Source organism: Beta vulgaris, chromosome 1, assembly GCF_026745355.1.
Source record: "Beta vulgaris subsp. vulgaris cultivar EL10 chromosome 1, EL10.2, whole genome shotgun sequence".
Classification (NCBI taxonomy): Eukaryota; Viridiplantae; Streptophyta; class Magnoliopsida; order Caryophyllales; family Amaranthaceae; genus Beta; species Beta vulgaris.
The window spans coordinates 55,269,979-55,285,870 of NC_079202.1; the positions used below are offsets into that span (position 1 = coordinate 55,269,979).

The 15,892-nt window shown below is 47.6% G+C and overlaps 2 protein-coding genes across 2 annotated transcripts; both read right to left on the bottom strand.

The window, feature by feature from the left end:
• Positions 1-7,420: 7,420 nt before the first annotated feature.
• Positions 7,421-8,065, bottom strand: LOC104885480 (uncharacterized). Its single transcript, XM_048648483.2, has 2 exons — positions 7,810-8,065; positions 7,421-7,735 (listed from the first exon to the last, which is right to left on the bottom strand). The coding sequence occupies exons 1-2, from the start codon at positions 7,939-7,941 to the stop codon at positions 7,421-7,423; spliced, it is 447 nt and encodes a 148-aa protein (XP_048504440.2). The 5' UTR covers positions 7,942-8,065.
• A 30-nt stretch (positions 8,066-8,095) lies between these two features.
• On the bottom strand, positions 8,096-9,229 carry LOC130590293 (uncharacterized). Its single transcript, XM_057392365.1, has 3 exons — positions 8,525-9,229; positions 8,313-8,443; positions 8,096-8,236 (listed from the first exon to the last, which is right to left on the bottom strand). The coding sequence occupies exons 1-3, from the start codon at positions 8,580-8,582 to the stop codon at positions 8,096-8,098; spliced, it is 330 nt and encodes a 109-aa protein (XP_057248348.1). The 5' UTR covers positions 8,583-9,229.
• Positions 9,230-15,892: the final 6,663 nt, after the last annotated feature.

Consider the following 15,892-nt stretch of genomic DNA (forward strand, 5'->3'; position numbering starts at 1 on the left):
AAAGTAGAGAGGAGTTCTTATTGAATAATTTCCACATAATCAACTTTGTTCTTGCTAAATTTCTCTCTCAATCCTCGCTCATTTCTATGCTAGGACACAATTCACTATTTCCACATATTATTTAATTTATATGACAATTAAAGTTCATTAAGGATATATCAGACTTTTGTAAGGGGGATACCTTTCTCCTCCATTTATATATATACTAGCCTTACATAGTTACATGCACATAATGCATGTGGACGCATATAAATTTAAATTAATTGTGTAGAAGAATTGTCTTTGCATTATTATTTTTCAAAAAACCGATCTTTAGTTTAAATATGGTACTTCCTTTCCCGTTCTTTTTATTCAAATGAAGCAGTTAGTTATCCCTCTATTATTTATATATATATATATAAGTTCATTTGCATATAGGATATCGGATGTAATTCAACACACACGCGAGTACACACGCACGTACATGTGCACGCGCGCACACATATATACATACATACACACACACACACATATATATATATATATATATATATATATATATATATATATATATATATATATATATATATTATATATATATATATATATATATTGTTTGGGCTTATTTCCTGGGTTGGGCTTACCAGGGATAATCCGGCCCAATAATGGTCTTAGAACCTCCAGTGGGTCCCACCTGTGATGGTGCATTCCAGCTGTCAGTGCCCCCAGCTGGCCTACAGTTGGGATATCCCCAGCACTATAAATACTCAACCCCCTCATCAATGAGAAGGTATTGAATTCTTACCTAACAAACCAGAGCATCTCTCTCTAGACTTTATCTCTCTAAGCTTGATCACTGACTTGAGCGTCGGAGAGGCGATCCCGGAACAACCCCCGGGGCAGTCTAACCGTTACTTTTGCAGGATTCCGGCGTACGGACTTTGAACTCAGGACATTCGAATCTGACCCGGTACTCCCTAAGCAAAGGAATCAGAACCCTTAATTTCTAGACAGAAACAGTTTGGCGCCGTCTGTGGGGAATGTACAAAAAGTTACTTCGCCACCACTCACTCAGATTTATTCATTCAGCTACTCAGCTCAGAACGCCAATTGACCATGGCACCAACCAAAAACACTCGCGGCAAGCCAGCCTCCGAGCAGGTCTCTCGGCCAGAGAGAGGCCACTCGCCCGCACATAATCGGGATCCCCCAATCCCCGACCGGAGCGAGGCCATTCGCCTGCGCATAACCGAGAGGCCGAGCGGACTCCCTCACCGGCTCGGAGGTCACCTACCGTCCAAACTTTGGACCCTCGGTCAGTATCCCAGCATACCAGCATGTGGAGCCTCAGCCGCTCTTCGCGTCTGACCTGGCCCTTATCACGGCTCAGCTCCAGGAGACATTCCAAAAGGGTATGATGGACATGATGGCCATGCTTCAGCAGAGGCAACCACAACAAGTCGTCCCGCTCAATCAGCATGAACCCAGGGAGCGCACGGTCGTCCGCTCTCAGAGGGACAACTCTCGTTCTAATCGAGACCCGCAGCCTAGCCGGCCACGGTCCGATGCGAGAGACCCGAGCCACCGGGAAAGGAAAAAGTCCGCGCGACAGGGTCGGCCCGTCAGCATGCAGAGACCCATGTATCTAAATCCCCAAGGGGGGTGCGGGTCGGAAACCCCAAGATGCCCGGAATTCCTTAACAACAAGAAGCGCCTCAGCCAAGGCTATGACGCTCGGGAGTTCCTCAGGAAGAAAGCAAATGACCGAGAGGGCCAAGGGGACTCGGCTCATTCTCAGCCCCCTAGGCTAGCTGGAGGAGGGCTCAAGTTCCTGATCCCCTTCAGTCAGGAAATCCTAGGGACCCAACCTCCGGGTAAAATTAAAACCCCCTGATCGAGCCATTTGCGGGCCTAACCGACCCAGATGATCATATGGCTAGTTACAAGGCTCAAATGAGCGTGCAGACAAGCTGCGAGGCCACTTGGTGCCGCTTCTTCCCTACCACCCTTAGAGGGTTGGCTCTGAATTGGTTCCAAGAACTGCCGGCGGGGTCATCACTGACTTCGCCATATTGGAGCACCTCTTCATCCATCAGTTCGTAGCGGGAAAGAGGCAAAGAAAAACCAGCCTTCACCTCATGGGGGTGAAGCAAGACAAGAATGAATCCTTGTCGGACTACATCAAGAGGTTCAACGAAGAGTCTCTCAAAATAACCGACCTACAGGACGCTGTAGCCTTCGCTGCCCTCATGTCCGGCCTCCAACCGGGTCGGCTCAGATGGTCATTGCCGAGAATGAAGTCAAAACTTACTCGGAAGCCATGGCTCGGGCTCAAAGATTCATCCAAGCAACGGATATCTGCCGTTACTCGGACGAGGTTGGCAAGAAAAGGAAGGATGAAGGGAGTCACGCGGGTCAGCCTAAGCATCAAAGAACAGGGGGCCGAGGGGATCGGCTCACTGATAATGGCAACGACCCCCGATTCAATAAAAACCGGAAGGAAATCTACTTTGGCATCCGGACAAAAATTGGCTTCCCAGGCCAACGCCCATCCGGACGTCCTCGTCTCGGAGGGACAAAAGTTTGTGGTGTGACTACCACAAGGAATGTGGACACACCACCAAGACTGTCGGGAGCTCAAGAAATCCTTGAACGGTCTGGCCGACCAGGGCAAGCTCAACCACTACCTCAAGCGTTCGAGCGAGGAAAAGGGAAAGCAAAAGGTGGGTCAGTCGAACAGTGGGACACCGAAGGCTTCATTGGTGTCATCGCTGGAGGTTTGCGTCGGGAGGCCTAACCGGCCGAGCGCGCAAGGCTCACCTCCAGAACCTTAAACATCAGGTGCTTGATGTTCAGTCCCCCGAGCTAGCTGCCCCGTCATGACATTTGGGGAACCTAGTCGGACGTTGCGTGTTCCGCACGACGACCCCCTTGTCATCGAGCTCAAGGTAGCGAATACAAAGGTGAAGAGGGTATTGGTGGATAGCGGCTCATCCGCTGATATAATCACCCTTGACTGCCTCAAAAAGCTGAAGTACACCGAACGGGATGTTACCCCCATGGCTCAGCCGCTCATAGGCTTCGGGGGCAACTCTGTCCACCCGGTCGGATCAATAAAATTACCCACTCGGATGGGTGAAAAGGGTAAGGGGAGAAGCCTACCGATCGACTTCTTGGTGGTAGACATCCCTTTGCCTTACAACATAATAATGGGGAGGCCCATGCTAAACAAGGCCAAGGCCGCCATCTCCACCTACCAGCTCCTCTTGCAGTTTGAGACTGATGACGGGAAGGTAGGAAAAATTCAAGGCGACCAACAGGCCGCAAGAGAGTGCTATGTGAATAGCCTCAAAAATACCGACGTCCAAAAGGACTCGGACAACGACGTCCAAAAGGACTCGAAAAAAAGAAAAATGAAGGGGGTCAGCCCTCAACAGCCTCGGGGTGTACATAACTGAAAACCCCAAGCAATACGAGCGTCCTCAGCCAGCCGAGGATGACGAAGAAGTCGCGATCGGCCAGGACCCCGGTCGGACTGTCAGGGTAGGCAAGGCCATGGCCGCAAACAAGGCAAGATATCATCCAAGTGCTCACGGAGTACCAAGATGTCTTTGCCTATGAGGCCACGAAATGCCGGGGCTCGACCCGAAAATCATGTGCCATGAGCTTAACATCAAAGAGGGGTTCAGACCATCAAGCAGAAGCTCAGGCACCAAGGTCCCGAAAGAAATGCCGCGGCAGCAGCAGAAGTCAAGAAGCTGCTCGAGCGGGTTTCATAGAAGAATGTCAATACTCGGAATGACTAGCCAACGTGGTCCTGGTCAAAAAGCCGAGTGGGGCATGGCGAATGTGTGTCGACTTCACCGACTTAAACAAAGCCTGCCCAAAAGACAATCACCCTTTGCCAAAGATCGATAGGCTGGTCGATTCAACGGCAGGGCACGCCCTTCTCAGCTTCATGGATGCAAATGCCGGCTATCATCAAATTCCCATGGCCGAGAAGGATAGGGTTCATACGCGTTCATCACTCCTCAGGGTGTCTACTGCTACAAAATGATGCCATTCGGCCTCAAAAATGCCGGGGCGACATATCAGCGTACCGTGAACAAAATCTTCAGCGACCAATTGGGTCGGAACATTGAGGTATATGTTGACGATATGATAGTCAAAAGCAAGGCCCAGTCGGATCACCCTGCAGATCTGAAAGAAACGCTGAGCACCCTAAGGAAATACCGAATGATGCTCAACCCTAAAAAATGCGTCTTCGGAGTTAAAGGGGGAAAGTGCCTCGGATTTCTAGTGATGAGAGAGGTATAGAGGCCAACCCGGACAAAATCAAAGCGGTCTTAGAAATGAAATCGCCTCGGAATGTTCGGGAAGTACAGCGCCTAACCGGCTGCTTAGCGGCACTCGGTCGGTTCCTCTCCCGGTCGGCCGATAAAAGCTTGTTGTTCTTCAAGGCCCTGAAGCGAAAAGAGTTCGCATGGGATGACGAAGCCGAGCAAGCCTTCGCTGACCTCAAGAATCACTTGGCATCTTTGCCCAAACTGATCTCCCCCTTGCCGGGGGAACCCCTGTTTATCTACTTGGCTGTCTCGGACTACGCTCTTAGCGCCGTCCTGATAGCCGAGCGAGAAGGAAAGCAACATCCTGTTTACTTCATCAGCCACGCCTATAGGGGGGCCGAGGCGAAGTACAGCGATGTTGAGAAAATGGTCTTTGCCTTGGTAATGGCAAGCCGGAAGCTCAAGCCCTATTTTCAAGCACACCCCATCAAAGTCCTAACCGGACAACCGCTCCGGAAGCTTATTGAAAATAGAAATCATCGAGTCGGATGAGTGATTGGGCAGACCAGTTAGCAGATTTTGGGCTCGAGTTCGAACCCCGAAGAGCCATCAAGGCCCAAGCACTCGCTGACTTCATCACTGAATGCGCAACTCGACCCCCGGTCGGTTCGCAAGAGGAGTGGGAATTGCTTGTTGATGGATCATCCACAAAGAGTGGTTGTGGAGCCGGATTGGTCATCAAACCTCCGGTCGGAGAAAAAATTGAATATGCTGTTAAGTTCGAATTTCTCGGATCTAACAATGAAGCCGAGTATGAGGCCCTCATCCTCGGAATACAGCTATGCATCCTAGCTGGAGCAACCTCAATCATAGCCAAGTCCGATTCACAACTCATAGTGGGTCAGATTTCCGGAGACTATGAGGCCAAGGAGGACAACATGAGGATGTACTTGGCCAAAGCCCGAGCTGTCATTGCAGGTTGTCCGGATTCCGGATTATCACATTCCTCGCTCGGAAAATCAGCAAGCGATGCACTGGCTCGGATGGCTAGTTCTGCTGAGGGTCGGCCCCCAGAACCATAACTTGGGAAGTGTTGAAGGAGCCTAGCATAAATGCCAAAGAGCAGCTCGTACTCAATCGATCCTCAAACTGGATGGGTGAAATTGTGGAGTACTTGCGAGACGGGACCTTACCCAGGATCCTAAAGAAGCCGACCGGATTAAGCATAAGTCTGGTTGGTTCCTTTGGCATGAAAGGCAGCTCTATAAAAAGTCTTTCACTCATCCCCTCCTCAATGTATAACTCCCGAGGAAGGAAATATGTCCTCCGGGAAATACACCAAGGAGCCTGCGGAAGCCATCAAGGGGGTCGAACTATAGCCGGAAAGGCGCTAAGAGCAGGGTACTATTGGCCTACTTGAAAGCTGATGCCTCGGACTTAGTCCGACGGTGTCCCTCCTGCCAGATTCACTCGGACATCCAAGGGCGCCTGCCACTCCCCTCACCACATTCAAGCAGTCCTGCCTTCGACAAGTGGGGCATGGACCTGCTCGGACCTTTTCCCCCGCTTCTGGGCAAAGGAAGTTCCTAATTGTGGCTATTGATTATTTCACCAAGTGGACCGAAGCCGAGCCACTGGCGTCAATTACTGACAAGCAGGTTCAGTTGTTCATATGGAGGAATATCATTACCCGGTTCGGAATTCCAAGAGCCTTGGTATCAGACAATGGCCGACAGTTCAACAGCGGGCCGACTCGAGAGTATTGTGCCCGGTTCGGCATTCAAACAAGGTTCTCGGCAGTCTCCCGCCCACAAACCAACGGGCAAGCCGAGTCGGCTAATAAAATTGTCTTGAAGGGTATCAAGAAATCTCTTGATGCAGCAAAAGGGGCATGGGTAGACGACCTACCCGGAGTACTCTGGTCAGCTCGAACAACAGTGAAAGAGCCACGGGGCACTCCCCTTTCGGCTTGGTCTATGGAAGCGAGGCTGTCCTTCCGGTCGAGGTGGGAATTCCTTCCCCTCGGATGACATTCTATGAGTTCGACCAAAATGAAGAAGAAAAGCCCATCAACTTAGACCTGTTGCCAGAAACCCGAGGCAATGCTTTGCTACAAGCCATCCGGTACAAGCAAAGAATCACGAGGCACTTTAACGGCGAGTAAAGCCTCGGCCAATCAGTCTAGGCGACTGGGTCGTCCGAAAGGTCGAAGCCACCGGACTTTCCCATCTCAAAGGGAAGTGGGGGCAAATTGGGACGGCCCTTACAAGGTTACAGAAATCATCAAGCCAGGGACTTCCGACTTGAATCTCCGAAGGGGTCCCCCTGGCTCGGCCTTGGAACCTAGACAATCTCAAAAGATTCTATGTATAACTTCTTTTTCGTTACTTGCACTAGGGGCATGATGTAAGGCCAGCACTACCTGGTCGGTTTAGCAAGCAAATCAAATTGTAACTCGGACTTAACCAGTCCATGTACCAAGTCGGTTTCTACCCCAGAAATGAAAAAGACTTAACCAGTCTAAATTATTTTGAACAAAAAGGCAAGCAAAACCTAACCAGTTTATTGTCTATTGAATGTGTAATATTGCAAATAACGAAAAATATGCGACAAATGACGAGTTGCAAAATAGTAGTTGTATTCCAATTGATTAAAAGTTGTAAAATACAACCAAAAGTTTACAAAAGCAGGGGGTCGGAAAGCAGAAAAGCTAAAAGGGCCGACAAGGCCAAAGCTAAGAAAATAAAAATCCTAAGGAAGCTAAGTAGAAGGACCAGTGGCAGGTTGCTCGGCGGCAGGTTGCTCTGGTGGAGGTGGCTCGGTGCTTCCAGCATCTTCCTCTTCATCATCAGAGTCAGAGTCGCTGTCCGAGCTCATCTCTTCAGCCATCCTGGCCTTAATCTCCGCTGCGTCGGCATCGGCCAGCTCCTGGTAGCGAGACCAGACTGAATTCCAATCGGCCCGGGACAGGAATCAGCAAAGGCTATCTTAAGCCTAGCAAGCGCCTCGTCCTCGCCCATCTTATGGGAAGATTGGCCCACGTCGGCGCAGAAATCGGTACAGTCATCCGACTTCTGCCAAGCTTGGAACCACTCCTCCCGAGAGCGAGAAACGGCCGCTTGGGCCTCTTTCAGTTGAGCCTCGGCGCGAGGAGTTTAAGTTGACCTCCGCCAGTTCCTTCTCAGCTTGAGCCTGCTTGGTTTCGGCCGTGACCTTGGCCGCCTCAGCATTCTCCTTAGCCAGGAAAGATTGGCCCTCTCTTCCTTCCACTCTGTCTGCTCCTTCTGCCAGGCCTCCTCGCCCTTCCGGATCTTCTCCTCCACCTCTTCCTTGCGCAGCTCGGCCAATCGTTTGGCCTCCTTGGCCTGGTACACTTCATCAAAGTGCGACCGAGCCGCCTGCTTCAGGTCCGAGACCTCTTGTACCAGGGCGAGCCGGTCTTCCGCCACTTTAGTCATTCGGATGGAAAACTGCAGGAACAATAAACAACAGTTAGAAGTTGGCCAATAAAAGCAAGTAAAAGGGCGGAGAAAAATTCACTTACGTCCATCCAAGAGCGGAAGAGCTCACTCGACTCATTCCTCTGGTTGACCTCATTGATGTGGTCTCGGTCAGTTTGAGTACATAGGATCTCCAGTGCGTCGGAGATCCTCTTCTTCTTGTCCGTCTTGGACATTTGGGTAAACGGGACCGGCGCCTCGGACAAAGAGCGCTCGGCGGAGAAGGGTGAGAGGCCCCCGGTTCGTACCCCGGACTCCGAACAGGCTCGAAATCTGAGGGATGGACCGAGACATGGGTCTTCCCACCTCCAGATTCGGGTCGAGGACTATTCACCTCGACAGAAGGCTCCTTTCTAGCCTTCTTTGCGGAAGCCTCCTGCTCGGCTCGGGCTTCGCCAAAGCCTTTTCCGTCATTTCCACCCTCTCTTCAGTGCGCTCCTTGCGCTTCCTCGGTTTAGGGTTGGAAGGATCCTGCAAAACACATTAAAAGTTGGTGAGAAATTGAAAAACCTAAAGCTAAACCGGGTCGGAAGAAAAGGGTTCTCACTTTTGGCTTAGAAGGCTTGTTAATCTTGTTGGCCTTCATCTCGGCCCTAATCCGAGCCGCCTTCAGTGCAGCGGAGGTCAATCGTTCGGCCATCTCTGAGTCGGTCTCTTTGAGAAAGGCTAGGGAGGCTTCTGCAAAAGGAAAAAGAGTTAGAGCAAAATATCAAAGCAAGCATAAATATAAGTCAACCGGACCCCCTTTTGCCGAATTACCCTTGGGAAAGGCCGGACTCAGGCCAAATGCGGCGAGGAAGTGCTCGTTCTTGAACATTTTGCAGCTCGGGAGCCAGTTCCCCGCTACGAACACCTCGCCACCATCGACTATCTTAGCCTCCAGTTGAAAGTAGATGGCGGCCACAGCTTCCTCGTCGGATAGCTCTGGCACCTTGAAGTTCAAACAGTGGTTTGGCTCGGATGACGGGGGCACGGTGGTGATGCCCCATTCCCCACCATAGTACACAAAGGCGAATCCTCGGCGGAACCCCTTCTGAGAGGTGGGAGATCAAGAACTGTACGATAGCCCCGCCGAGCCTGAAAACACCACCAGCCCGGACCATGGTCCCCGGCTGGCATTTCGAACAATTTATACATATGCCGCCAAAGGGTCAGGGTCGGCTTGACACCGATGATGTTACAGATCACCTGAACCGCTAAGATCCCGCCCCAAGAGTTTGGGGAGAGCTGACCCAAGCACATGTTGTAGGCGTTCAGGATGTCTTTCTCGAATGGGGTCAGCGGGAATCTTAGGCCTAGTTCCATGGCCTTATAGTAAAACGCCGTGCACCCGGGCGGCGGGGACAAGATGGTATGGCTAGCATCGGGTCGGACCAGTATGTAGGGGTCCTTTATTTGGAACTTCGCTGCTTGGCCTCGGGCATCCTCCAATAAGGCCTTTATTAAAGAGGAAGTGGAAATTTTGCGCCCGGACCGCCTTTGGGTCGATCTCGGGATACGCGAGCCGACCCGATGTAGAAGCTTCGCCTTCCTCTCCTGGCATAGCTATCCTAACTACACCATCAGACAAATATTTGTCTAAGTAACTCCTCGAAGAAGGATAGGCCAGGGACACCTCCCAGGGTAGGGGGATGGTACCCTCGGCCTCCTCCTCCTCGGTTTGCGAAGGAGTACTCGGGAGGGAAAGCGCCTCAGGCACGCCGAGGGATCCGGGCAACTTATTAAAGTTGACACCAAAACCATTCCCATACCCCTCACTTCCTCGGCTAAATATAAGGAGGTGAGGGAGGGGTGTCACTGACTCGGACGAGCTCCCCATTATTTATCAACAGAAGGGGTCGGCCGATTTTATTAAAAGAAAGAGAAGAAAAACTTAGTAAAAAAGCAAAACAAAGGCGTACCTGGTCGGACGAAGAAGATGGGGCTCGGACTTAGAGAGAGAAAATGATCTAAAGTGGAGAGAGAGAGAGCAGAAAACTCAATAATTAGAGAGAGAGAGAGAATTGTAAAAGTGACAAAAATCTCTCCCCTCTCTCCTACTTATAGGCAAAATCCTCGGTCCCCGCGCTCCACGTCACCTCTTGAACCGGGCCTTGTGTCTTCAACACCTTAATGGGCCTCCCAACTGCCCGAAACTGATCAAAAGGCACAACTCCTCGGAATATCAATCGTCACAAAAGTCATCAATAACCAGAAGTTGAATCGCCACCATGTTTTCAAGCACCCCAATAATCCACCGTTGCCACGTGGCATTTGGGTTCCCAAGAAGCTATTAAGTTCACCAGCTCAATATTGCCAGTTCATCAGCTCAAGGTTACCCACTCGTCACCTCAGCCAGTGGTCCAAAACCTTAGGCACCGGCTCGGACAAGCATGGGGCTCATTGGCACCTCATCCGAGCCGCGTCCAACTAGCTCGGCCCTTGGAGGCACTCCTCCTTGGTTGAGTAAGTCTCCTAAGTCACAGATTGACTTAGCGAGAGCAGGCACCGGCTCGGACAAGCATGGGGCTCATTGGCCCCTCATCCGAGCCGCGTCCAACTAGCTCGGCCCTTGGAGGCACTCCTCCTTGGTTGAGTAAGTCTCCTAAGTCAGATTGACTTAGCGAGAGCAGGCACCGGCTCGGACAAGCATGGGGCTCATTGGCCCCTCATCCGAGCCGCGTCCAACTAGCTCGGCCCTTGGAGGCACTCCTCCTTGGTTGAGTAAGTCTCCCAAGTCCCAGATTGACTTAGCGAGAGCAGGCACCGGCTCGGACAAGCATGGGGCTCATTGGCCCCTCATCCGAGCCGCGTCCAACTAGCTCGGCCCTTGGAGGCACTCCTCCTTGGTTGAGTAAGTCTCCTAAGTCCCAGATTGACTTAGCGAGAGCAGGCACCGGCTCGGACAAGCATGGGGCTCATTGGCCCCTCATCCGAGCCGCGTCCAACCAGCTCGGCCCTTGGAGGCACTCCTCCTTGGTTGAGTAAGTCTCCTAAGTCCCAGATTGACTTAGCGAGAGCAGGCACCGGCTCGGACAAGCATGGGGCTCATTGGCCCCTCATCCGAGCCGCGTCCAACTAGCTCGGCCCTTGGAGGCACTCCTCCTTGGTTGAGTAAGTCTCCTAAGTCCCAGATTGACTTAGCGAGAGCAGGCACCGGCTCGGACAAGCATGGGGCTCATTGGCCCCTCATCCGAGCCGCGTCCAACCAGCTCGGCCCTTGGAGACACTTCTCCTTGGTTGAGTAAGTCTCCTAAGTCCCAGATTGACTTAGCGAGAGCAGTCACCGGCTCGGACAAGCATGGGGCTCATTGGCCCCTCATCCGAGCCGCGTCCAACCGGCTCGGCCTAAGGAGGCCCTCTTTGATTGACTTAGCGAACGAGGATACCGGCTCGGACAACCATGGGGCTCATTGGTCCCTAGGCCAAGCCGTAAACTAATCACACCTCTCCTAAGGGAGACCGGGTCGGCACTCAAGCCACCCCTCTCCTTGAGGAGACCGGGTCGGCACTCAAGCCACCCCTCTCCTTGAGGAGACCGGGTCGGCACTCAAGCCACCCCTCTCCTAAGGAAGACCGGGTCGGCACTCAAGCCACCCCTCTCCTTAAGGAGACCGGGTCGGCACTCAAGCCACCCCTCTCCTTGAGGAGACCGGGTCGGCACTCAAGCCACCCCTCTCCTCGAGGAGACCGGGTCGGCACTCTAGCCACCCCTCCTCCTTGAGGAGACTGGGTCGGCGCGTGCCCTCCTTTCCTGCCTAAGAAGCAGGGCAACCTGGGTTCCAAACTGTCTAGGTTCCGCCACGAACGGGAAATATTTCAGCAAGGCCTCGATTTTTCCCACTCCTGGCGTGGGGCTAATTGTTTGGGCTTATTTCCTGGGTTGGGCTTACCAGGGATAATCCGGCCCAATAATGGTCTTAGAACCTCCAGTGGGTCCCACCTGTGATGGTGCATTCCAGCTGTCAGTGCCCCCCCAGCTGGCCTACAGTTGGGATATCCCCAGCACTATAAATACTCAACCCCCTCATCAATGAGAAGGTATTGAATTCTTACCTAACAAACCAGAGCATCTCTCTCTAGACTTTATCTCTCTAAGCTTGATCACTGACTTGAGCGTCGGAGAGGCGATCCCGGAACAACCCCGGGGCAGTCTAACCGTTACTTTTGCAGGATTCCGGCGTACGGACTTTGAACTCAGGACATTCGAATCTGACCCGGTACTCCCTAAGCAAAGGAATCAGAACCCTTAATTTCTAGACAGAAACATATATATATATATACTTTTAAAATTATTGGATTGTGGAAGCAATGATACCTTATAGTGCTATAGAAGTATGTAATTGCACTTTGGGAACGAATGTAAATGGTAATGGTCCCAACTCTCAAAGGATATCAATATGTACATAAACTAATAGACTTGTTGTTTTGCGGAGTGCTAAACAACGCAACGGCAACAAAGTACTAATGTTGCTTACTACGTTCCAGTTACCATCATTTTTCAGTGTCGTTCTTATGGGTCAAACATCAGCAGCAAAAAAGGATACCCAAGCTATTACTTAAATGGTCATGCCTAGCTAACTTATTTATTAAGTAATGATTTTAAATCTACATCTACCTCCATAAGTATATTGTTATAATGCATGGGCAAGTATTAAACTCCGCTGGACTTTTAACTTTATAATGTCATGATCTTGTTTTTAAATTCTGATTTGTGGGAGCGACAAAAAATATCAACTCCAAAATACACATTCTTTTTATCTTATTAGACAACTAGTTTCTTTCCTGAAAAAGGAAGCTGAAGAACTACTGTTTTTTTTTTCTTTTCTCTTTCGTAGATAAGTTGTCACATTGGATAGTCTTTAAGGGGGTGCAACAAACTTGGTGGTTTAATAAATTGCGGTGTTTAATAGTATCAGTAATTTCTTCATGGATCGTGGTTATTTGTTTTTTTTATTTCTGCAACCATCTCAATGATTTTTATGAAAGAAATTATTCACCACTATCTGTTCTTGACGTACAAGTTGTACTTGTTTCTTAAAAGCATTGGATCTAATGTTAGTTGCTAGTAAACATGCATCGATTGAGGTGAGTAAGAAAATGTAATCAAGAGTAATAAATATGCAGTGGCAGTACCATGGCCATATGTGAAGAAAGAAGAATCACTAACAATGATAATAAACCCCATGCAAAATCAAAAATTTGGCAAAACGTTGATACTAGGTTCGCGGAGCCTGTTTCTGGCATAAAGGGTTTTCCATAGGCAACACACATGGGTGCGACGATCAACAAAGTCAGCGTTTCTGATGCATATAAGCAGTCTCCATATCGTTATAAAGAAAGCATTTTTAACATCAAGTTGATGAATAGACCGTTTACGAGCCATTACCAAACTAAGAAAAGTACGAATGGTTTGAGGTTTGACAAAAAGGACTAAAAGTTTCATCACAATCTACTTCAATCTCCAGCGACCTGTCACCACAAACAAGTCGAGATTTGTGCCTTTCAAAGTCACCATTACCTTTTCTTTATCTCGAAATAACTACATACAATTAAAATCAAACGGAGAGAATAGCTTTTTCTTAAATACAGATTATAGTGATAAAATTTTATAACAAAATCAGATTTGATAAAGTCATCATTATCTATAATTTTCTTGATACTTCAGCATAAACAATTAAATGGGCCGCCATAACTACTCTATATAAGCTTAAAAAATGTTGGGTTAGTATCAAGCGTTTCAACATATTTAATGAATGGGTATAGTTGAGTTTATTCATCATATATCATCGGGTGTACCATGTGCATTGTACACCTAAGATTAATGTTTGCTCATTTGAGACCCTCCTTTTTTTTTTAAGCACATTATTTGCTTATATGGATGTGGACTATTTCAAATGAGCAAAAAAAATAGCCTTGGGTATGCCATGTTCATGAGGCATTCGGTGTATGATAAACCTAGAGGTGATCAACATGGACACGGTTCGATCCGAAAATGGACGTGTTTTGGGCACGACTTTTCAACCCACGGTTGGGACCAACCTGATTTTTTGGGCAAAAATCACAAGCCGCAAGTGACTTGAATATGACAATTTAGGTTGATTTTTGCCCTGTCCCGAAATGACCCGAAAATCTCGCATGGCCCGGTCGAATTAACGGGATTTAGCGCGAAGATTTTGACCCAAAACTTGGCACGGGTAGAGACTTTGGCCCGAAACTGGCCACTTTTTGGCTAAAGCTTGACCCGGCCTATGATCATGTTGGAACATTTATAGGGTAATGGGTTTGATACTCATATGGTTTTATACTAGAAGAGGAGGAGGTCTAGTATGCAAAAGATTAGGGTACACAAAGTGGCAAAAGCACGTTGAAAACAAGGGAAAAACAGAAGCTGGTCGCGGGTCGCGACCCGTCTTCTGCCTTGGAACGTGAAAAGATGCCTTGACGGTTTTCAACCGTTGTGATGCATGTGTACGTTTACCTTTTTAATAATGACATTTAGGGTCCTTAAATCAGTGGATTAAAGGTCTTTAATCAGTGATTAAAAGGGGGTTATGAAAGTAACCACTCTAATCTATGAAGGGTATATTTCCTATATATATAACATTTGTGATTCCTATGAGAAGAGGGTTAGAAGAAAATCAAAATTTTCTATACTCTTTAATCTTCTTGCTTTGCTTAAGAGAAACCTTGCAAACTTCTATTGAGTGTTCTTTACAAACACAAAACACAAGTTATTGTTGATTCACTTAGAAGATCATCTAAGTGGATTGTTCTCTCCATTGTATCTCATTAGTTATTTCGTGGTAACCCGGTGATCCTAGAAGGGCGAAATTAAACTAATAGGAAAGCGTAGTTTCCGTGCCTTGGAGTGGGATATCCGGATCTCTCATTGATCACACCTAACAGATCACCTCTGGATACAATTTTTGGAGTATAGTTAGTGTCAAAAATTTACAACCCGTTTTTTATCATCTTACACGAACAATAATTCCACATCATCTATTTGCCAACTTTATCTACAATCTTCAAAACACGTCTTTAGCCATTATTGTCTTTGGTTTTGTGTTAATGGCTGTTAGTATAAGGATTATGATTCGTGGATCCGAAATATAGATTATGTTTTAAAAAAAAAACTAACATATGTGGTAATACCTATTGCACATAATTCTGTAAAATTTTACGCTTTCTATCAACTCGTTCATTTTTTTATTCTAACTAGCTTGACATTAACTCCAATTATATGAACTTACTACCATCGTAATCTCGTGAAACTCTTAATCTTAAGTCTTAACAGAAGTTTCGAGTATATAAAAGTTTAGCTTTATGTGAGAACTTTTTTTTTACTAAAGTTTGTCTAACATATGTATTGGAAAATATTATATATAAAGGGATAATATTATATTGTAAATGGTAGAAGGGTACTTTCATAGTCATAGGTCTGTATTATAAACACTATATATATTGAATGCCAGGTTAACCTACAATAGGTTAACACAATCATTTCCTACACTTGTACAATATGATCTGAAGACTCAATGTGTTGACTTGTTGAGTGATAAGCACAATTTTCTTTTAACACGCCAAAAAAAAATATGATGGGCCAAAAGAAGCCATTGGAGGCCAATTTGGCATGACCACGTGGTCCATATCGTTTAAGTGTTCTGTTAATACAACATGCACGAGAGTAGCTCACAGCTGCAAAGAGCTTTTCTAATTTTCAGCAATTGCCTGGTAATATTATTATAAATACTTTCTTCGCTTCTTTTTAATTGTAATGTTTTTTTTATTTGAAAGATTCGTATTAATCGCATCATTTTACTTTGGTAAATATATTCTTTCTATCTCTCTCTTATTACACGACCCCTAGTTTTTTTATCTTATCTCTATCTCTATTTTTTTCATGTTCATATAGATTTATTTAATAATGTATCAAAGAGGTACGTTACAATAATTAAGGAACGGAGTAAGTATATTGATGTCATTGGTTGGCTCCTGATAAATTTATACTAATTTGCTCATTAATCAAATATGTGGAGCTCACTATTTATAACTTATCAGGATCAGTCTCTTACATTAAGTAAAACTCTAAAAAAATTAGTTTATGAACCTAAAAGATACTAATTATAATATTTAGGAAAAATTAAT

What these genes read in the sequence shown, in the direction of transcription:
- LOC104885480 (XM_048648483.2), bottom strand. Translation starts at nt 7,941, where the DNA reads ATGTCCAAGACGGACAAGAAGAAGAGGATCTCCGACGCACTGGAGATC. An exon ending in TCTTCCGCTCTTGGATGGAC is followed by an intron (nt 7,736 to 7,809) that starts GTAAGTGAATTT and finishes TTGTTCCTGCAG; the next exon opens with TTTTCCATCCGAATGACTAA.
- LOC130590293 (XM_057392365.1), bottom strand. Translation starts at nt 8,582, where the DNA reads ATGTTCAAGAACGAGCACTTCCTCGCCGCATTTGGCCTGAGTCCGGCC. An exon ending in GAGTCCGGCCTTTCCCAAGG is followed by an intron (nt 8,444 to 8,524) that starts GTAATTCGGCAA and finishes TTCCTTTTGCAG; the next exon opens with AAGCCTCCCTAGCCTTTCTC. An exon ending in ACAAGCCTTCTAAGCCAAAA is followed by an intron (nt 8,237 to 8,312) that starts GTGAGAACCCTT and finishes TGTGTTTTGCAG; the next exon opens with GATCCTTCCAACCCTAAACC.